This window comes from Colletotrichum destructivum, chromosome 9 (genome assembly GCF_034447905.1).
Source record: "Colletotrichum destructivum chromosome 9, complete sequence".
NCBI classification, from domain to species: domain Eukaryota; kingdom Fungi; phylum Ascomycota; class Sordariomycetes; order Glomerellales; family Glomerellaceae; genus Colletotrichum; species Colletotrichum destructivum.
The window spans coordinates 1247880-1268643 of record NC_085904.1 but is presented as its reverse complement, the minus strand read 5'-3'; the positions used below and the strand labels follow the sequence as shown (position 1 = coordinate 1268643).

General features: G+C 58.3%; 6 protein-coding genes across 6 annotated transcripts; 3 read left to right on the top strand and 3 right to left on the bottom strand.

The window, feature by feature from the left end:
* The first annotated feature begins 2003 nt into the window (after positions 1–2003).
* On the top strand, positions 2004–4755 carry CDEST_13517 (Putative glutamine synthetase, catalytic domain, glutamine synthetase, glycine-rich). Its single transcript, XM_062929673.1, has 5 exons — positions 2004–2153; positions 2303–2338; positions 2460–2552; positions 3589–4498; positions 4581–4755. Exons 1-5 carry the CDS (start codon positions 2151–2153, stop codon positions 4616–4618), a joined length of 1080 nt encoding a protein of 359 aa, XP_062785724.1. The 5' UTR covers positions 2004–2150; the 3' UTR covers positions 4619–4755.
* A 1771-nt stretch (positions 4756–6526) lies between these two features.
* CDEST_13516 (Putative U3 small nucleolar RNA-associated protein) lies at positions 6527–8490 on the top strand. The gene has a single exon (XM_062929672.1). The coding sequence runs from the start codon at positions 6697–6699 to the stop codon at positions 8302–8304; it is 1608 nt and encodes a 535-aa protein (XP_062785723.1). The 5' UTR covers positions 6527–6696; the 3' UTR covers positions 8305–8490.
* A 19-nt stretch (positions 8491–8509) lies between these two features.
* On the bottom strand, positions 8510–10292 carry CDEST_13515 (Putative alpha/beta hydrolase-1, epoxide hydrolase). Its single transcript, XM_062929671.1, has one exon. It carries the CDS (start codon positions 10090–10092, stop codon positions 9088–9090), a length of 1005 nt encoding a protein of 334 aa, XP_062785722.1. The 5' UTR covers positions 10093–10292; the 3' UTR covers positions 8510–9087.
* A 376-nt stretch (positions 10293–10668) lies between these two features.
* On the bottom strand, positions 10669–12848 carry CDEST_13514 (Putative peptidase M24, creatinase/aminopeptidase, winged helix-like DNA-binding domain superfamily). Its single transcript, XM_062929670.1, has 6 exons — positions 12627–12848; positions 11781–12568; positions 11460–11723; positions 11227–11391; positions 11070–11156; positions 10669–10998 (listed from the first exon to the last, which is right to left on the bottom strand). The coding sequence occupies exons 1-6, from the start codon at positions 12667–12669 to the stop codon at positions 10942–10944; spliced, it is 1404 nt and encodes a 467-aa protein (XP_062785721.1). The 5' UTR covers positions 12670–12848; the 3' UTR covers positions 10669–10941.
* A 536-nt stretch (positions 12849–13384) lies between these two features.
* CDEST_13513 (Putative C2 domain-containing protein) lies at positions 13385–17931 on the bottom strand. Its single transcript, XM_062929669.1, has 2 exons — positions 16846–17931; positions 13385–16775 (listed from the first exon to the last, which is right to left on the bottom strand). Exons 1-2 carry the CDS (start codon positions 17079–17081, stop codon positions 13610–13612), a joined length of 3402 nt encoding a protein of 1133 aa, XP_062785720.1. The 5' UTR covers positions 17082–17931; the 3' UTR covers positions 13385–13609.
* Positions 17932–19854: 1923 nt separating this feature from the next.
* CDEST_13512 (uncharacterized protein) lies at positions 19855–20675 on the top strand. Its single transcript, XM_062929668.1, has one exon. The coding sequence runs from the start codon at positions 20183–20185 to the stop codon at positions 20543–20545; it is 363 nt and encodes a 120-aa protein (XP_062785719.1). The 5' UTR covers positions 19855–20182; the 3' UTR covers positions 20546–20675.
* The last annotated feature ends 89 nt before the right edge of the window (positions 20676–20764 follow it).

The following is a 20764-nucleotide window of genomic DNA, read 5'->3' as shown; positions in this document are numbered from 1 at the left end:
GACAAGCTGACGAGATTTGTTGGACACTGCGAGGTCAAGGTACTTGGCGATACCCCAAATGGGAGCGGAAGAGCGTGGTTGTCCTCCCCCTCACCCAAGGGAAACGAGCGCCAGGAATATGCAGGTTGTCGCAATATGGCCCTGCGATCGTCGGCGTGGAACCAAGTCGCAAGCGACAGTGTGTCTCTCTCCCCTCGGGGTATTCTAAGCCGCCAGCCATTTGCTGCTGTTGCCAGGTCCGTCTGTCCGACCCCGGAGTCTTGGATGGCAGAGGTGTGTATGTGTGTGCGCGCGCGCGCGCGAGGGAAGAGAACTTTGCTGAAATTCAAAGGGTCTATCTTGGTTATGGAAGGCCCGATTCATCAGACGAAACGAAACAATAATATCGTGAAGTTTTCACGAACTAATTACTCGTGAGCGGCCGTTTTTGGGCATCAAAGTTCTTGGACCCTTTCTTTCCAAGGGGAGACGGCCGGCTCCATGGAAGATCTCTTGCTCCTGGAAGTTTGCACCACTCCGGTCTGGCATACCGCCCACCTAGGCTTCTGATCTACCCCCGGAGGCGGGTGCCACAGCCACCACCAATGATTTCTGCTACGAAATCTCGTGTAGGCACACTCACTGGCTGAGTTCTGACCGAGCAATGATAGCGACAAGGCGAAGGCTAAGGCTCTGGCGGCGGCGGGTGTGCACACGATCATTTCCAAGGATAGCAACAGCGGACCGCCGCCGCCAGGACGTGTGGGCTTCACAGGTATCGGTACGTACCCCGCGTTGTGGCACGGTGGACACCTGTGGGTGAGAGGTACCTTGGCTGGGTCATCTAGACTAACAGTGGGCTTGTGCTGTAACTTTTTGGCACTGTATACAGACGGTGCACACGTACTCTGTACGTGTACCGATTTCTTTTCCTATGATCTCTCACTCTTGGTCTCAGTCTCACAGGCCTTGCTCCCTCACTCAATATCGTTCATTTCTGGGTTGGTTGTGGTTGGAGTGTACGATTAGGTAGACTCATTTAGCTGCAGGACATATGCTGTACTGGCTGCCTCCAGCGGTGTCTGACTGGTCCATAGCCGGGGCTCGTCTGTGGGCGCAGTTGAAAGTATCATCGTCACACTTTTTCCTTGTTCTCTTTCCCTTCCCCTTCGCGTGACTTTGCTACACGCACTTATCATTGCTGGAGACCAGGGTTGACAGAACAAAACCACCCAAGTGGAAGCGCAAAGAGGAGGTCACCAGGGGCCAGTTACGGAGAAGAGGAAGTTGACGATACCTCTAGAGGCGAATGGTCCGGCCGTCGCATTTCCGTACAAAGTGCAAAGTACTGTACTGGATCCAGAGGACGTGAAGCCCGTTGGTTGCGAGACGGCGGGGGGGCGTAGGGATACCTCTGATAGCGGTGCAAGCGGCGGGCAGTGGGTGGACTGGAGGGGGGAGCCTGTGGCAGCGTGCAAGTACCTAGACTTTGGGCATCGCGAGACCCTGGGAACCAAATCAAAGGTGGCATGTAATAGCTGTGGTCCCCCCAAACTCTGGGTTGGCGGGCGAATGGCAGGAAGCGTGTTTCCGGGGCCACACGGTACACCCCACCAACCCACCCCTCCCAACCCCACCCGTAATCGATACCAGGAGCCAGAAAAAGCCCAGCCACACCCCTGCAGCCGCAGGCGGGCAGGGCCTTATCTTTGGGCTGAGGAGGACTAGAAAGGAACCTGGGTGGGGAGCCAGAGTGACGATTCTGTACCGGCCGCCTGCGAGGGTTCGTGGGCGAAGTCCGCGGTCGTCGGCTTGTATCTCGACGGTACCTTGCAGATTGGACGGAAGAGAGAGAAAGCATCGACGCATCGCCGCCGCCGCGGCGCCAGCATGTGTGCGTGGAAGAGAGAGAGAGAGAGAGAGAGCGAGCGAGAGTCCCTCCTGTACCTTTGCTTCCCCCGACGGGCAACGGATGGAAAACATAAAACCCTCAACCGCCCGCTTCGTCTGCTGCTCTTATCGAACCCCCTTCTCTATTTCCAAATCCATCCCACTCTTCTCTGTCGACACCTAGATCTATAGATCTTTTCTCCCGCTCGAATCTTTTTGGACCTCGATTGGATCCTGCTCGCATTTTCTTCCCCCAAATCATATCACACACAACCGCAAAAATGGTAAGTTGCTTCTTCTTTATCCAATCCCCACACCCTGCGTCTGTTCGGATACCAACCCGACGGCGCACGGGAACCCCTCTAAAATGTTCACGATGTTTTGGCCCAAGAATCCTAAGACGCAAGATGGCTAACACAACTTTCCCTCCCAGGCGACAGAAGCTGCTTTCACCTCCAGGCCCGAGACTGTGAGATTACACCCATCGCCCGATGGCTGAGCCCAGCAGGAGACGCGATCCTGCTGTCAGCTTTGGCGCATCACGAAATGAAAAACAAAGGGCAACTTCGTGCTGACACCCTATCGAATAGTTGGCCAAGTACCTCAAGCTTGACCAGAAGGGCCAAATCATGGCCGAGTACATCTGGATCGATGCTGACGGCGAGACCCGCTCCAAGTCGAGGGTAAGTTTGCGACATTCGCCTTGTTCCATTTTGCCCCTCCTTTCCTTTTTCGGTTTCCTCCTTTTCTGGTCTCGGCAGGGTCTTCATCGGTCGCAAACACCACTCAAAGCCGCATAACCCTCCCAGTGAGGATTATCACCCAGGTCTTTGTTCTTGCAACATGTCGCAGGCTGAGAGAGAGTGAGAGGAATGTTGTGACCCACGTCCATCTTTCCCTCTCTGCCTGCAGCAACTGTTGCGACCAGATCTGGGGCGCAGTCCTCCGAACTTTGGACAATGTCCCTCTCGGGGGGTCACCGTCTCCGAGTTCCGGCTAGAAATAGCGGGCTCAAAGGGTGTTTGCGGCCGAGGGGTAGCAAAGATACGGCATCGATATGCACTGGGGCTTGGCGGGGGGGTCGAAACACCGAGACTTTCTGCCCCTCCAAGTGCGGGTGCGTTGTGGCGGTGGTGGTGGTGGTGGTGGTGGTGGTGGTGGGCAGCCGGTACGTACCGGTTGGCTGTTCAGACCGGACCGGCTGTCTGGCTGACAGGATTCGGTCACGACTCGGTCCTGCAAGGAACCCCACCCCACACAACATATCGATCGCCTGGCCCTTTGCCCCAAGACACCGAGGACCTCCAGCTGCAGGGTTCAACGCCGTAGCTCGGCTATTGGAGGTTCTTGCCAGTCGTATTTTTGCGCCCTTTGGGCCGTCGGCGGGTATTCGGTGAGCTGGCTAGGGGCCAAGTCGCCGCCGCCGGCCAAGAAGTGGATGACGGTGGACGTCCTCCACAGGCTGCCCCAAAGACCCAAAGACCCAAAGACCCCAAACGCATGGGGCCGCTGGAGTACCCGTAGCTCCGCCTGGCATCGTCAGCTTGACGGCAAGGCGCATCGCATGATGTCAGCCTCAGTAGCCAAGTTGGCCCACGAGCTTGGTCGGCTGGAGACCGGTGCAGAAGAAGAGGGGCACTTTCTTTCATGCGCACGCATTTGCGACGTACCATCGTCCATCGCACAACACATCAAGCTAACCGTCACGTGCTCTTCTAGACGCTCAAGGAGAAGGAGTACACCCCCGAGGACCTTCCTATGTGGAACTTTGATGGTTCCTCCACCAACCAAGCCCCCGGCGACAACTCTGACGTCTACCTGAAGCCCGTCGCCGTCTTCCCCGACCCCTTCCGCGGATCCCCCAACATCCTCGTTCTCGCCGAGTGCTGGAATGCCGATGGCACCCCCAACAAGTACAACTACAGACATGAGTGCGCCAAGCTGATGGAGGCTCACGCCGCCCACGAGCCCTGGTTCGGCCTCGAGCAGGAGTACACTTTGCTCGACCTTAGCAACCGCCCCTTCGGCTGGCCCGCTAACGGCTTCCCCGCCCCCCAGGGCCCCTACTACTGCGGTGTCGGCGCCGGCAAGGTCGTCCAGCGCGACATCGTCGACGCTCACTACAAGGCCTGCCTCTACTCGGGCGTCAAGATCTCGGGCACCAACGCCGAGGTCATGCCCGCCCAGTGGGAGTTCCAGGTCGGCCCCTGCGTCGGTATCGAGATGGGTGACCACCTCTGGCTCGCCCGCTTCCTCCTGGCCCGCATCGCTGAGGAGTTCGGCGCCAAGGTCTCGGTCGAGCCCAAGCCCATCCCCGGCGACTGGAACGGTGCTGGCCTGCACTCCAACTTCTCCACCAAGGAGATGCGTGTTGAGGGCGGCATGAAGCACATCGAGGCCGCTATCAAGAAGCTCGAGGGCCGCCACAAGGAGCACATCGCCGTCTACGGCGAGGGCAACGAGAAGCGTCTCACCGGCCGCCACGAGACGGGCTCCATCGACCAGTTCTCTTACGGAGTCGCCAACCGTGGTGCCTCGATCCGCATCCCCAGAGAGTGCGCCGCCAAGGGCTACGGTTACTTCGAGGACCGCCGCCCCGCCTCAAATGCCGACCCCTACAGAATTACTGGTGAGTTTGATAAATCCCCTTCCCGCCTCCGTCCACGGAGTGATGTGATAGTTGGTGCAGCAATGCTAACAGCGTATCGCAGGTATCATGATGGAGACTATTTTCGGTTCCGTCGCGTAAGGGGAGAAGCAGAAGAGAGAGGATGGTATACCCTAGTTCAACGGCTCCTAGCCGTTTTGAATATGCTTTTATCAGCGTGTTACATAGATCAGACAAGGTTATTACGGGTCAATGAGAATTCAAAAACAAAGTTCAAAAATCACCACTTGTCCCTATTCACCCAGCGCCAGTTCGATGTTGAGCTCCATCATATTCAGTCCAAGGTTTGCACAGTCAGTTCGCGATATCACGACGTCATTCTTGAAAATGCGAGATCGGACACTGCATTCCGAGACTCTTGCGCTCGGAGTGTTCCCCTTTCTCTCGTCTTCTTTCTCGTTTTGTTAAACGCGGCCCGTGGGGCTCAATGTGCTAGACGCCGCGCGCGGATGCGAACACCCTCTCGCCGTCCCACCGCCGCCGTCCATCGTTACCCGGCCGTACCCTCAAGTCACGGCACTGTGGACGGTTCCTCTTCCGAGCGAGTTTTAACCGTTTCTCTTTTTTTGGGGGGGGGGGGGAAACGCGGTTGACCATTCGTTCCCTGGCCGCAAATTTCTCATGTTTGAATTTTTTTAAGGTTTGGCGAAATTGGCAGGGAAGGCTTCAGGCCAAAAAAGTGCAGGGGGGGTTAAGACTTTTGTTTTTATTATAGACTTTTTGATGCCCAGCCCCGAAAGAGACTTGGGACGAAGGATTATTCGGTCGTCCGTCCGTCCGCCAGGCTGCCTCTAGGAGAACGGACTGCGCGCGGTGATATCACCGTCTGATGGAGTGAATAGAAGCGGGAAAAAAAGGAAAGAGAAAGAGAGAGAGCTCAAACTATCAAAGTGACGATGACGAGCTTCCGAAGCTGAGGCGAGAACTGCAAGTGTTTTGGCCGCCCTCGATCGAGCGGGATGAGACGTCGTCAGTGAATATTACCTGTGCCAGGCGAGGGCCAAGGGTCTGCCTGTCGGGCCTGGCGACGATGGGACGGCACAATCGGTGAGCGATGTCGTGTCGGTGAAGGAGAGAAGTGAGGCCATCCTAGAAGAAGGTTTCCCGAGGGATGGTTTGGGGCTTGCTTTTTTTTTTTGGAGGTGGGTGTGTATGGTTTGCGTGGACGTGTGGCGGTGTTGGACGGATGAATGGATGAAACGGACGGCCGTCGACCTCGTAACCCAGAACACGGGGAATATTGTGTCGTGCATTGGAGACAGCCTCGTTGGAGAGAGGGGGGGCTCCAACTGCCGACGTTTCTGGTGTGCGTGGTTTGATGCCAAGATGTTTGGATATGGGGTCGGCGGCTGAATCGCGGTGGGTGTGGTGGTGGTAGTGGTGGTGGTGATGTGCTCCTTGTCCGGGACGGCGGGGTTCGGATGCTGGATTCGGCAAGGTGGACGGACGGACAGTTGACGGCGCGGTGTCGCGGGTACCTTGTGTTTGATGTTGCAGACGGAGATCTACCGGAATACCGAATGCATGTGCTTCCTACTCTTTGCTGCTTCCGGTGAGGAGGTTCGAGTCTTAGCGGTGGCCGTGAAACTGGTGATAGCCAAGCTGTCAACTTAGGTATGTATCTCACCTGAGCTTTCTCTGCCTGAAGTTGGAGTCAGGAGTGTAAGTAAGTGAGTGAAATCATGGGAGCTTCATATGCAACACCATATCTCCATGGTTCTATGAGAACTGTAAATCATACGAGTTGATCTGACCAAACTAATACGAAGTGCACAATTCGAATTCTACAGCTCGGGTTTGAACAGCTCGTTCATCCAGCCGAGTCTCGTTGTCACCTGCAATAGTTCCCAAGCTTCGAGGTCCCCTGGCCCCGCATCTTATCTTATCGCGACAACGTGGGGTGCGCGCTAGCCCAAAGTAGGACTAGCCGTCAAAGAAATTCTCAATTCAGAGATCTTTTTTTTCCCTAGGTAGCCAAACTCCAAAAAACTATCGCCAACGTCCATCACGACGACGACACCCCCAATTGCGCGCTCTGTCTCTCTCTCTCTTCGTCTCCATCCACAACAACCTCCTCTCCCGCACAGACGCTTACCGTCATAACCTCGATCGACGCATAAGAAAGAAAGGAAAGTCCATCCACACAGCACAACATCACAATGGCAGCCCTCGTGGGACCCCTCCCGCAGGTGAAGCTGCCCTCGGGCCCGTCCCCCGTGACGGCCGAGCAGCGCTACTGGAAGTCGTTCAAGAACCAGCTCCAGATCCCTTCGCCGACGTCGTACCCGATCACGCACATCTCCTCGACCTCGTCGGACGGCATGTTCGCCGTCACCACCGGCACCCGCGTCCAGCTCTACTCGTCGCGCACCCGCAAGCTCGAGAAGACCATCACGCGATTCGCCGACGTCGCCCGCTCCGGTTCTCTGCGCCGCGACGGCCGTGTCCTCGTCGCCGCCGAGGACACGGGACGCATGCAGGTCTTCGACACCCACTCGCGCTCCATCCTCAAGACCTGGACCAAGCACCGCCAGCCCGTCTGGGCCACCCGCTTCTCCGACGCCCAGCCCACCACTCTGCTATCCGCCTCCGACGACAAGACGGTCCGCCTCTGGGACCTCACGGCCAACGATCCGACCCACACCTTCGTCGGCCACTCAGACTACGTCCGCTGCGCCGAGTTCTTCCCGGCCACCTCGCCCTCGGGCGTCAGCAACATGCTCGTCTCGGGCTCCTACGACTCCACCGTCAAGATCTGGGACCCGAGAATAGGCACCAACGCCGCCGTCATGACCTTCAAGCACGCCGCCCCCGTCGAGTCCGTCCTGCCTCTGTTCTCGGGTACCACCCTGCTCGCCTCCTCCGGCCCCAACGTCTCCGTCCTCGACCTCGTCGCCGCCCGTCCTATCCACCAGATCTCCAACCACCAAAAGACCGTCACCTCTCTCAGCCTTGCCTCCAACGGCACCCGCCTTGTCACGGGTGGCCTCGACGGCCACGTCAAGGTCTTTGAGACGACGGCCTGGAACGTCGTATCGTCGACAAAGTACCCCTCGCCCATCCTCTCCCTCCGCGTGCTCTCGGCCTCCGACTCGGCTGACCACGCCGACCGCCACCTCGTCGTCGGCATGCAGTCCGGCGTGCTCTCCGTCCGCACGCGCCTCACGGGACCCGAGGCCACCCGCCACAAGGAGCGCGAGCGCGAGATGGCCGCCCTCATCGCCGGCACCCTCGACCAGCACGACAGCGTCACCAAGACGCGAAAGCGCAAGGCTGCCGCCCACCGCCGCCTCGAGACCCTCGGCGAGGGCCAGGCCGAGGTCATTGTCGCGCAGGACGCCCGCGTCTCCCGCGCCAAGGAGGCTGCTTGGCAGAAGGCCCTGCGCCACGGCCGCTACGCGAGCGCCCTCGACCAGGTCCTCGACCCGCAGGGCAAAGACCACTCCCCGCTCGCCGTGCTGACGCTGTTGCTGGCGCTGCGACACCGGTCCGCCGTGCGGGACGCGCTCGTGGGCCGCGACGAGAGGACGGTGCAGCCAGTGCTCAAGTGGACGTGCAACCACATCATCGACCCGCGGTACGTGAGCGTCTGTGTCGAGGTCGGTCTCATGCTCGTCGAGCTGTACGCTGAGTATGCCGCCGCGAGCGCTGAGCTGTTTGAGGGCTTCCGAACTCTGAGGCGCCGCGTCGGGAACGAGGTTGAGAAGGCCCAGCTCGCGTGCGAGACAGGGGGCATGGTGGAGAGTTTGATGATGGGGTCTGCTTGAGGGGGGCCGGGGATCGGCCTCTGAATGTTTGGTGAAGGGGGATTTTTTTCCCCTATTCTTTTTTTCCTGAAAGATTTTGGGTTGTTTATTTCTTGTGTGTTTTCTGGAATGTCTTGTGGCTTCCGAGATTATCTGGCAATCCTCGGTTGACCGGTGTGTATACGTCCGGCGCCTCGCAGTACCCGTGAGAGGATCATGGGGAAGAGGATGACGGACCGGGGGGGAGGGGTTCATGCATGCATGGCCTGTCAGGGTGGGGAGAGGATGGAGGAAAGCTCACGATCCGTCTCCGAGGGACGTCGATTGTGCGACCGGATCGTCTTGGGTCACTGATGCATTGCGATGGCGTTGGGGATCAAAAAAAAAAGGGGGTGGTGGGGGTGCGAGAGAGTGAGGAAGAAAGCAGACAAAAAGGAGACAAGAGAATAACTGTGTCGATATAGAACGGGGCCTTTACCCGAACCCATCTTACGAGGTGCTGCGGACATGAAAAATTGGAATACCCTCCAGGTCTCTCTGGTTCAACCCTACAAAGGCATTGCTCGTCACCTCCCCTTCGTCATGAGATTCCTCATCAGGGGCGGCCGGGGGACATCGCAGAGAGGACTCCAACAGAGCATGTTGCCGTTGATGCGCCCCCCCTTCGAGAGCTCCGTCTGCTTTTCCTCGTACAAGTTATGTCTTCCAACTAGTGGGTTCCTCTCAGAATGAACGAAAAGAGTGTATGTAGACACCCGCCAGACAGAAGAGAGCCCATCACCCCGCACGCCACAACCCTCGCGGTCAGGGAAGACCGTCCAGAAACTCGCTCAGCAACCTGTTCGTCCCCGCCGCGTCCTCGAGCATGACCCAGTGCCCCGTGTCGAGCACCTCGAAGCGGTACCCGGCCCCGGCCCACGGCCTCGTCATCTGGTCCTGCAGCCCCGCCGTCGTCATCTCGTCCCGCCCGCACCCGACCACCATCACCGGCACCCGGATCCCCTTCTCCATGTCCCTCTCGTCCTCGAACGAGAGGTTGTCCCGCAGCGCCCTGTACCAGTTCGTCGGCCCCGTCCACCCGCCCTCCTGGAACACGGCGGTCTTCTCCCGCAGGTAGGCCTCCGTGGCGAAGGCGTCCCCCGCCGCCGGCGCGACCACGCGGCCCGCGGACACCCACTCCCTCGCCCTCCCCCGCGGGCCTAGGTTCGCCGCCATCACGCCGGGCGGCGCGTGCATCAGCGACACCACGGACGCGGCCTCGCGGTCCATCAGCGCGACGGCCTCCGGCCCACCCGCGAAGAGGTCCCAGTACCGGAACCGCTCCTCGCCCGTCGCCGGATCCGCCGTCGCGCGGTTGATCGCCTCGACGTCGAACCGCCCGCCCGGCGGGGCGTACCCGACGTCCAGGAAGACGAGCCCCGCGAGCCCGAGCCGCGGCGGCAGGAGGTGGCACAGCCGGCTCAGGAACCAGGAGCCCAGGTCGTGGCCCACGCCGACGACGGCGCGGCCCGCCAGGCCCTCGGCGACGAGGATGGCGGCGACGTGGGCGCTCATGGCGCGCCAGACGTACTCACGCGCGCCGGCCGGCTTCGAGGTCCCGCCGTAGCCGAGGAGGTCGGGCGCGAGGACGCCGTAGCCCCGGGACGCGAAGTGCTCGAGCTGCGGGCGGAAGTCGGCCGTGGTCGAGGGGAAGCCGTGGAGGAAGAGCAGGGTCTGCAGGGCCGGCTCGGAGGCTGGGGAGTAGTAGTACTTGTACGTGATCGTGGGCGAGACCTGGAGGGTCTTGGAGGGGATGGATGATGATGCCATTGTGTCCGACAGTGTCAGCCGTCGGTTAGATGGTGTCGTTGGTTTTGCGATACGTTGAGAGAACCCCAAATCTTTGGTAAACTACAGTTCAAAAACCCGGTTTCGCGAGACAAGCCCGTTGTCGCCAAACGAGGTCAGGAGTGTCGGCGGGGGTGGCTTATAAGGGATTAACGTCCGAAGCAGAAAGTCAGCGAAATGTTTCCGGCCGGCCTTCGACTAAGACGGTGCCTTACTTGGCGATCCTTCGCTCCCGTTCCCCCTCCCCCTTCGATACAAACGCCACTAGAGTAGGTAGTCTCATCTGTTGCAACACACGGGTTATCGATAGCTCGGGGCTTTCTTTATTTGCGGGGAAATGTTGCAGGAAATCTCTTCCACACTGCTTTAAAGCCGTCTCCGAAGACTTCGTCCGCATCAAATTCGGGTTCATCCCTTGCTCTGTGAAGGTCAGTTCAGGGGTTGATGGCGAAGAAAGGCTATCATAAAATAAATACATATCCGAGCAAGTCAACAATTGAAGAACACCTAGTCTTGTTGTGCTACACGGACGTCGGAACTACATTCGGAACGCAGACGTGTTACTGCAAGTCAATCTTAATATGATTTCTGATAAACTAAACTACTAAACGAATGTGAATAGTGCGAATTCCAGAAGTGGTAACACTGCCGAACAGGTGAGGACGATGTTGAACCAGCCCTTTTAATTTGATGAAGCATCCTCTCGCCAGAGATGTTGAATCCCCCCGAACGCCAAAACTACGTCGCAATTGTTCGTATGCGCCACCTGCACAAGCCTTGCTGGTGATCTCTAATCTTTCTAGCGAATCTTCCCCTGCTTGATCAACCTGATCAATAGTCACTTCCTCGACTCATAATCTCCTTGCTGGACTCCCGCAGCAAAATCGTCTAGCCGCAGAGTTAGTTATCTGTCCTGTCGTCTCGCAAAAAAGGGCAACCAAATCAGTGGTGAAACCTACATGCTCAAACTGCGAGGAGTACGACCCCTTGATGTCTGCCAGCGGTGCGTACGACTCAAGTACGTCGTTCGAAACCAGACAGTTTAACTGTGAGACATCACTTCATTAGCAGGGTGAACTCCAAACGTCACCAGATATGGAACACCGGAAAACTCACCCCGGCCAAGTAGCGCTCCAGGCCAAGACGGTCCAGGTAACGTCGGCAGAAGACAATGCTCCCGAACTGCTCCCTGATCGTCTTGTACAGGCGGTTCGCAGAGGCGAAGGGCAGCCTCACCTGCGCGGGAGCGTCATGCTGCAGCCCGTACCCGTAGACGCCGACCTGATTACATACAGTCAGCCGATCACTCTCTTCTTGACTGCCATCTCAATGTGTACGGAATTACTCACATCGTCATACAGCTTGCCGCGGCCCGTCGTCCCAAAAGTCTCAATGGCAAAGATTTCTCCCTCCTCCATCTTGGTCTGATCGCTGTTCCGGATGAAGGGAATCGACTTGCCGCCGTGGATTCGGTAGCGCTTGATGTCGTGGGCGCAGATATTGCGCACCGCCCGGACGGGGTATGTCTTGCCGCGGATCTCGACCTCGTAGCTCTCCATCGCCTCCTGGATCTCGGCGCTGACGTCGCAGATGCGGACGTCGATCCCAGCAGCCTGAGAACCGTTAGTCACCGTAGAAGCAAGGGTTGCGAGTATGCGCATGACGCTCACCTTGATACCCGAGTTCGTCGCATCTCTAGCCGCGGCCAAGAGGTTGTCGTACGTCGGGTCGAAGCTCATGGTGAATGCGCTGTCGACGATCCACCCGTTGACCTGCACGCCGTAATCAACCTTCATGACGTCTCCGTACTGCAGCACGACATCCTTCTGTCCGGGGTTCGGCGTGTAGTGCGCCGTCTCATTGTTGAGGCACAGCCCCGTGGGGAACCCCATGCCAGACCGTAGATTGTCGCCGGGCTCGATTCCCTGGTTCGCCAGCAGCGAGCGTACGCCGTCCTCGATGCCAGTCGCGATATCGAGGAGCGTCCAACCAGGCTTTACCGTCTCCTGGACCCAGTGACGGACCTGGCGGTGCACCTCAGCGGCCTTGCGGTAGTCGTTGAGTAGCTCCGGGTCTTCGAGGTGTCGGCGGTTCAGGTAGCGTAGCTCCGCGGCCGTCGTGCGGGACGTGTTCACGGTCGCGGGAGGGGCCTTGTCGTAGGCGAGATGCTCGCCGGCTGGGTACTCCCCGGAAGGGAAGATGTCAGTCAGCGGCACCCTCGGGGGCGATGACTGCTGCTTTGTAACGGCAGCAGACTTCTTCTTCTTCTTCTTTGGCTTCTTTTTCCTCTTTTTTGGGCCGGCATCAGTCTTCAAGGGTCTGGAGCCAACGTCATCATCGTCTTCTTCGTCGTCATCGTCATCGCCCTGGTCTCCAAGACTGGCATCACCATCGCGGGAGAGGTGTGCGCCGCGAGGTTCTCCGCCGGCGGAGGAAGGGCTGGCTGAGAGTGGACCGCCTGTGGATAGAATGTAAGTATTCATCACACGCAAACACGGGTCTACCGATCATCATACCATTACCTCCAGGAATCTGGTCATCGGGTGTTTTGGAGCCCATTCCGACATGAAAGGCTGGACTGCCGGATTGGAAGTTGGTGCAATGATGGAGTAGAAATAATCTATATGGGAAGGAAGAGAGGATGACGAGAGTGAGGAGGAAGGTCGAGCAGAAGCGCGCCTTTTTATTTCCTTACAAACAACGAGAGGTAAAGATGTGGTCAGACTTTTACGCGGTGCTTGTCAATCAAAGGGCGTGGGGGCGGTTAGCGACCGACGTCTGTGGCCGACGGGTTGTTGTGAGAAAGTGAAGCCGAAGCTCGATGGCAAGACTAAACGAAACCGACATGATTTCCCGAAGCAGGCGCGGAACCGCCTTCCCTCAGGAGATTTTTGTCGCCTAAACGAGCCTGCAACTGTTTCCCAATGGAGGGCAGTCGGTCGAGATAGGTGAGGGAACCGTTTCATAAATCGCGTCTTCTAACTCTGTGAAAAAGCTCTCTACTGTCGTTAAGCCAATCCCTGGCTGACGCATGGTGGCCGGAGTATCGTATCAGGACGATCTCGCTAGGACGAGAAATTATTCACGTGGTTTACGGATGTCGAGACGGCTCTCCGTACCTATCTACATCAAAGAGGGAGGAGACTCCGTGAGACACTTGCACGGCTATCAGGGCGCCCCGAAAACAGTTTATGCCTCACAAATGAATCATACATCGACAGGGGGGGGGGGGGGGGGGGGGGGGAGTTCACGATGGACGCTGATGAGCAAAGCCTACATCTTGAACGTGGAGAAATGGAATTCCGGCTGTTTACAGCATTGCCAAACCATCCTATCATGTCAAGACCACCCCGTAGCCCAAGCCATGTTTTGTGCTTTATTCACCCAAACCCTCGCCCCATGCAATCCTGAAAACCCAATCCCGCATCCGGCAAATAGAGTACAAATACATGACCACCCGTGTCAGAACGCCGCGCCGTGAATCATGTGCGACCGTAGCTCAGTAGTGCCGATGACGCCTGGAGCGACCGGCACCTATGTCGATACGGCTCATTTCCTGCATCAGCGCCCACTCGTTGTCGCCGTTCGCGCCGCTCATGACGGGCAGAGGGACCTTGGCAGGGATAGGAGGTGCGCTGCCGCCATATGTCCCTCCCGGAGAGCTGCCGTACTGTGGCGCATGGTTTTCGCTGGGGTAATCCCAGGTGCTCGCCCTTGGCAAGCGCGGTGGTGTGAAGTCACTACCGCTACCCTGGTAGTTGTGTGATGAAATGGGAGCCAGGGGGCTGGATCCCGCCGGCGACGTCGAAGGAAGAGCTGACGTGCGCTGCGTCTTCTTCTGGAGTCGGTTCCGGCTACCGTTGTTCATAGTAGGGGGGTTGCCGGGTATGTGGTACGGCTCCGATCCGTACGTCACAGGTGAGGAGGCTTGGGACTGGGGCCGGGCTGCAATACGAAGCTGACGACGGCCGCTCGTGGGCATGGGCTGAGCACCGCCAGGAGACGCCCGTGATCGGGTGGAAGCCGAGGCCGGCGTCTTGGGACCCTTGGGCTCCGGCTCCGGCGCCCACGTGTCCATGGGGAGATGATCCGACGGGTCAATCTCACGTCCGTCGTGGGTGATGATCTTCTCGTTCGGATCAGGCCTCGAGATGTCGCTGTTGGTCGTCGACACCGCTGGGTTGAGCATGTCATATGAGTCGGGGCCGAACGGAATACCGGACAGCCTTCGATGATCCGACGGAGGCGGCGCGGGACTAACAGACTTCCGCTTGATCGTGTGCTGCGTTTGAGGATTAGGAGAGATGCCTCGCGACCTCATGTGCTGTGGAGGAGGCTGAGGTGAAACGCCCCTTCTGGCTGCAGGGTTGGGCGAGGCGCCTCGTGCCGTCATGGGATTGGGAGAAGACCCCCGGGCCATCATGGGATTCGGCGAAGAGCCTCGCGCCATCATAGGATTGGGAGAGGCGCCCCGTCCCCTCATTGGGTTCGGCGAAGGGCCCCGCCCCCTGTTCATGTCGGGTGGAGGGGCACCATATGTTGATGTCCGGGAGTTGTATCCCGGTGGGACGTATGTCTGGTTTGAGTAGTTGACGTCGTACCCAACAGGCTCGCTATGATGCCTTCCACGGGTTGGGGCCGTCGTACTCTGATCAGTGTAGCGCCGTTGCTGGCGTCTCTCGTCGTAGATGCGGTCCGAAACCTCTTGCGAGATGGCGTGATCGACGCCCGGCACCAACGAGGCCGGCACGGCGGGCATGCCGTGGGCCGTGATCTCGCTACCCGACAGCTCAGACCGCTGCGAGGTGAACTGGTTCTGGCTGCGAGAGTGCGAGTGATACGGCGATCCATCCATCGGGCTCGGAGCGAAATCCCGCGTCGCTATGGGAGAGGCTTGCTGACGACGAGCCATCTCGTCGCCCCTGGGATACGGCTGCGGGGAAGTGCTGTAGTGACCCGGCGATACGTTCCCTCTGCCAGCAAGTACCAGCTCATCGCCTCTCAGCTGATAATCTTGTTGATAATCTGGCTGTGGCGAGGTGCTGTAGCGGCCAGGAGAAGCGCCGCCTCGGCCTGCGAACACCAATTCGTCCCCTCTTGGCTGATAATCCGGACGAGGCGAGGTGCTGTAGCGGCCCGCCTGAGACGTCTCGTCCCCTCGCGAGTAGCCAGGTTGCGGCGAGTGTCCCCGCTGGCGAGAGGAGCCGGCACTCCCTCTGCCCCCGATGTTCAGGGGCGCAGGACTAGGTACTTGGTCGTAGCCCTGATCATGTGACATCTCGTCATACTGCGGCGTGTGGGAGTTGCGGCGATGGGATACTTGCATGGATTGTTCCTGCTGCAGTTGTTGCTGGTGTTGCTGGTGTTGCTGGTGCTGTTGCTGGTGATAGTGATGCTGTTGCGACTGCTGTGTTGGCGGAGGAGGAGGAGGCTGGTTTTGTTCCTGGCTCTCCTCATACTGAGGTGCACGTGAGATTCTTCGTTGATGAGCATTCGCAGAAGTGCTGGGCGACTCTGGCACGTCTTCCACTGTTGGCTGCATTGATCTGTACTCTGCGTGAGCGTCGTACGAGTGGTGCCTCGGAGGGGGCGGCTCGTGGTGGTGATCCTCGGGCGCCGGAAGCGCGTTGGTGACGGCGGGAGCCGAATCGAAGCCGCGGTAGGTGGGCCGTCCGGGGTACGCTGCGGGAGAAAACGACATGCGATGTGCCTCATTTCGGAGGACATCTTGCCTCATGGCACCCGCCGACTTTGGCGGAGTGTCGTAGGCACTCCTCACCACCATGTCTTGAGAGTTGCCGCGGCTTCTATGAGCGGGCGGAGGTGGCGGACGATCATCCTCGACGGGGGGTGCCTGCCGCTGATCCTCCAAATAGAGCATTTCACGGGGCGGCTCGGAGCCCTGGCGATAGTGGACCTGGTTGACAATTTCCTGGGATGAAAACCTCGGGCTGTAGTCTCTGTCGTCGTACTGGGAAGAGGGACTCTCGTAGCGCTCGTGTCTCGGCGTGTGCTGTGGTGTCACTTCGGCCGGGTGCGGTGAGGCACCTTGAGGCGACTGCGCAACCAAGTCTTGCTGACTCGGGCGAGCCGCGGGGGCCGGGCTGGTGTTGTATTCAATGGCTTGCAAGGGCGACTGCGTTGGCACCTGGACTGGCGGCAACTGCTTTGGGCCCTTGGGCATCGGGCGCGATCCCGAGAGACTTGCCTCGGGAGCTGGAGGGGTAGGAGTGCCCATTTCCTTGGGGCCCCTAGGGCCGCCGGTACGGGGCGGGGTCGGGGCTTGGTCGGGAGACGGGGCGGCGGGCGTTTCGCCTGTGAAAGGATCGGACGGTAGCGGACGACGCTTGATCTGCTTACGGGGGATAGTGCCATAGTGGTTCTCGACGGGCTCCGCGTCGACGGGCTTGGGCTTCGCAACGGGCTTTTCGGGTTTCGGACGCTGATCGTAGTATGTAATTTCCATGCGCACCTCGCCAGCGTACTTCCCCTTGAACATTAAGTTGCGCCAGATGTCGTTTTGGCCGCCGCCAGGCACAATGATGTCCCTCAGATCGATCCATGTCTCTCCAATGAGGTCCGTCTTCTTGTCGTCGTGGAACACCGATACCTTGAGCTGGTAGTAGTCTGGCGAGTCGTGGACAGCAAATCGAAGCTCCTGGTCCCTAGAGAATTGGGGATTAGTATTGTACGAAGGGTGTGGGCTCTCCAGAGGGAGAGAGTAGGAGTAATTACCATCTGGGAGTCTGGCCTCCGCGAACGTCTGTTGTCGTCCTCTTTGCTTCCTTGCCGAGTCGTGCGGCGCAGTAGGGATCCTGCTTTCCAATGGTCTTGCGGTTGGGCAGGTTCTTCGCGCGGTCGACAATGGCGACCAGGGTACCGATCAAGGGCCCGTCGACGCTGGGGTCGGCGAAGATTCCGGCCGTATGCATGCCATTGAGGGGGTGAACTTTCGACTTGGCGGCCGCCATGTCTATGGTTTGTTTGTTTGTTGGTATTGCTGTTGCTGCGCTGTTCCGCGAGCTGCGTCGGAGGAGGACCGCTACCCGCTGTGTTTTTTAAAAGTTGAACAAAATGGATGAAACAGGACTGCCAGCGCGCGGCAAAGCGAAAGAAAAGAGCCGGGTTTGGGGGCCGGTTACATGAGTCGAGGCTCTCTGGGACGGGTATCAAAACAATCGGTGTCGAGCAAACGGCGACGGACGACAGAGGGCGCCGGGTAGAATAGCACAGCGCAAGATGACGATGAGGATGATGACGAAAGAAAAGAGAGTATGACGGGGCCGGGCGAGTCAACGCTGAAGCCGTGGAATGAATGGCAACGGCAGCGGCAGTGGGTGAAGAGGTGGAGGAAGAAAAGGTGGAAGAGGAGGGAATGCGAAGAAGAGAGAAAGGGAAGTGAGGGTGAGGATGAGAGAATGAGAGTGCGTGCGTGGTGGTGTGTGGGTGTGGGAGAGACACGGCGCCGAGTGCGACACGAACGGATGATGAATGATGTCGCCCAAGACCTGTGTTTGGAACGAAAAGATACAGATACGGATGCAGTACTTTGGACTCGGGACCTTGGGTACCTAATTGAATTGGAGGGCAGGTGGGGGTGGGAAGGGGAACTGGGAAGCTCGAGGAAGAAGCTAGGTTAGGCGGGTAGCTAGGTAGTAAAAGGTACCAGCCATGACACTTTCTTTTAGTGCCCTGAACCTGTCGAGCGAGTGTCCAGCTATTTACTACGAGCAGCTAGTGTCAATTCAATTGGGAGAGAGTGAGACTGAGGGTGGGTGAGAGATGATGAGATGTTGATAACAGCCGCCCAGTCCAGCAACAGCAGCAACTTGGTTTGCCCTGTTGTGTTGCCCTGGGGCTTGTCGTGCCTTCCCAGCTTAGCTTTTCTACGTTTGGCCGGGTCGGCTGGGCTGGGCGCTAGCGACATAGACGGCGACGGGGGTTCGACTGCGCCAAGGCACAGCTCGCCAGAAGCGCACTGTGCGTGCAGGGGCCGTCCCAGGGCCGCGCGTGTGGTGGCTGGGCGAATGAGGGATGAGGGGTATCGGCCGACTCCACCTCGATTCTCCACCAGGAGGGACCTGGGTTGGGGAATATCTTGTGGCTGGGAAAATGCAAGGCATTTCTTGTTGCTTCTCTTTTTACGACGTCTCGGGTCTCGACGTTTCAATCCTCTCTGCACCAGCCCCCCCAGGCACCATGAACCAAACAAAGTCCAGAAGCGGGAATTTCTCCAGGACTAATCTGACATGACGGGACGCAAACCTGTGGTACGTTATTGTGACAGGTGGTGGGGGAGAGGGAGGTGAAGGATTGCTGCTGCCTTGCGACTGAGATGAATGCAGCATTGTATTCAGATACTGAGTATCTGTACCTGTGCAGAGCATCCGTACATTGGTGGGCTCAACAAGATCATGCCACTCATTATCCGTCACTCCCACTCGGCTCGCATCACTCCCAGATGAAAATCCAGGAGGCTGGTCTTGGGCCATCTCATCACCCCTCAACCCTTTCGTTTCCATCAATGTTTCTTCATCGTGCAGACGACGGCGGAGCGAAGCGAACCCAACATCACCAGGGAACCCCAGAACGTCAAACAGCTGTCCTCGCCAGGCTCTCCGACAGGGTTCATGTGCCGCGGGCACGACAAGGGTCGGCGAGCTGAACCGCAGGGATCTCGGAAAATCAATCTCCTCATCTAAACTTTTTTTTCTTTTGGCCTCTTCTTTTCTTTTCTTCCTTTTCACGCTCTTTAGCTGTCGACATGCCATGCTAGTGGTGCCCATTGATGCCGGGGGCCTGATTGCTTCCTGCGCTTGATTCGCGGGGCTGGTGGTGGCCGGGGGTGTGTCATGGCCATTTCGACTGTGCCACTCAGCGGCACTCTATTTCTCACGGGAACGGCGAGGGCTGGGTCGAAGAGTTTAGTGACTCGTACGTGCCAATCCGTACCTGCGGATTATATGAAATGGATACTCGGTTCGTTGCGGTACCTGGGCGGGAGACCGAACTTGGGCGTGGTTGAAACATTGGTCCAGAACCCGTTGTGCGAGTCTCAGTTTGGCCCGCGTCGGGGCTGTCACTTTTCACCCCGTCCTCAACCACCCGCATATCGGACGTGTGGTGAGTTGGCGGTGGTTGGTCACCCGAACCCGATCGTGCCCCTTGATGCTTAGCCGTCGCACTTGATTAACAAATTCCCTCTCACCTACACGCGAGAAACGACCATCTCCGGCCGCTGCTACAGCTCGCTCGGCTGCGTCCATCACAAACGACAAATCCCAAGAAACCCAATTCGTATGCTTAGCTCGAGATTACTCAACTTGAAGCTCGTCTTGCCGGGTCATGCCTGGCCTTAGTGGTCAATGGTCGCCCAGTGTGGCCCGCAGGCTTCTGCAAGCAGGGATATGCACATCATCCCGGACTGAGCCTCACTGGGTGACGCGCCCCAGAGAGGGCCCAGGAACGTCCGCCCCAATGACATGCTCGAAACGCCAGTCGGGGATTCCCGAGTGTGGCCAATCACGCCCACCGAGCGAACCTCAAACTCGTTTCTTCATAGTCCATCATGTCACAGTTTCGTAGTGTATTGGCCGCAGAGGGGAACCACCGCAAGGCTCACTCACAGTGCCGCCCTACCGCGCGCGAGATCTTCAAGTTTCTCCCTCTCCGCCAAAAGCTGAAAGGCTGACGTCTCCCCCACACCAAAATAGAAGCACAGGAATGCGAGAGGGCCGCAGTGGACGGGTCCCGATGGGTCGGTTGACCGTCCCTCCTCTCCCCCGAGTCTCTCTTGTAATATTTTAAGCTTCGGGACTCGCCATCTCCCCTTGAGATCGTCGCGATGGAGTTCGCATCCGTCCAGCATGTCGTGCCTGAAGACGCTAAATTGACCAACTCCCTGCGCGCGATTGCGTACATGGGTGACGACTTTCCGGACCGAGTGTTCCAGACACTGCTCTGTTCTCCAAAGGGTGGAGGCACGTAAATGACGAGGAAGAGGAAGCATCCGAATCGAACAATCCCACAAGGCGCCGCCCTGTCCAGAGACGAACATGCATAGCACGTAAGCATGTCTCAGCCCGAGTCTATCCAACGTTTCCTCCTTGAAGGAAGCGCACCGGCGGCTCGTTCTTGTTTCGTTTCCCAAGCTCCCAGACGGAAATTCGGTCGGATCCGGTCTAAGCCCGCGCGGCGTTGTCCTGTCCTCGGGCCAACAAACGGTCAACAGGAAACTCTGGCGCACGGGATGAGAGAGATGAAAGACATCCTCTGCTACGGCACAGTGTCCGTAAAACTTAGCTTCTCGGTTGCTCGGGACCAAAGAAAGAAGAAGCAGTTCGTCTCGTGTCTCGTCTCTCCAACGAAGCTGCCAAACCCCCCCTCCCTGTTTCTGTTCTCTCCCCGGCAACCGGACCCGGCCAACAAGCCTTAGCTTGCCCTGGAAGTCGGCTAGCTGCCCTTCCCCTGAACCATTGGGGGATGCCGTGTGTGAATTCTGACCGTCGTTGTCGGAGTTTTCCAGGTCGAAGCGGGACGAGATCAAAGAAAAGAAAAGAGGAAGCAGAGCGTCGTTCATCTCTTGAACGTTGTGCAAACAGAAAACCCCCCCTCCCAGGACAAGACCTCGCCAAGCAGAGCCAAGTCCAACGGT

What these genes read in the sequence shown, in the direction of transcription:
- CDEST_13514 (XM_062929670.1), bottom strand. Translation starts at nt 12,669, where the DNA reads ATGGGCTCCAAAACACCCGATGACCAGATTCCTGGAGGTAATG. An exon ending in CCAGATTCCTGGAGGTAATG is followed by an intron (nt 12,569 to 12,626) that starts GTATGATGATCG and finishes TTCTATCCACAG; the next exon opens with GCGGTCCACTCTCAGCCAGC. An exon ending in GCGGCAAGCTGTATGACGAT is followed by an intron (nt 11,392 to 11,459) that starts GTGAGTAATTCC and finishes GTATGTAATCAG; the next exon opens with GTCGGCGTCTACGGGTACGG.
- CDEST_13515 (XM_062929671.1), bottom strand. Translation starts at nt 10,092, where the DNA reads ATGGCATCATCATCCATCCCCTCCAAGACCCTCCAGGTCTCGCCCACG.
- CDEST_13513 (XM_062929669.1), bottom strand. Translation starts at nt 17,081, where the DNA reads ATGGCGGCCGCCAAGTCGAAAGTTCACCCCCTCAATGGCATGCATACG. An exon ending in GGAGGCCAGACTCCCAGATG is followed by an intron (nt 16,776 to 16,845) that starts GTAATTACTCCT and finishes CCAATTCTCTAG; the next exon opens with GGACCAGGAGCTTCGATTTG.
- CDEST_13512 (XM_062929668.1), top strand. Translation starts at nt 20,183, where the DNA reads ATGTCTCAGCCCGAGTCTATCCAACGTTTCCTCCTTGAAGGAAGCGCA.
- CDEST_13517 (XM_062929673.1), top strand. An exon ending in TCACCTCCAGGCCCGAGACT is followed by an intron (nt 2,339 to 2,459) that starts GTGAGATTACAC and finishes CCTATCGAATAG; the next exon opens with TTGGCCAAGTACCTCAAGCT. An exon ending in CGACCCCTACAGAATTACTG is followed by an intron (nt 4,499 to 4,580) that starts GTGAGTTTGATA and finishes AGCGTATCGCAG; the next exon opens with GTATCATGATGGAGACTATT.
- CDEST_13516 (XM_062929672.1), top strand. Translation starts at nt 6,697, where the DNA reads ATGGCAGCCCTCGTGGGACCCCTCCCGCAGGTGAAGCTGCCCTCGGGC.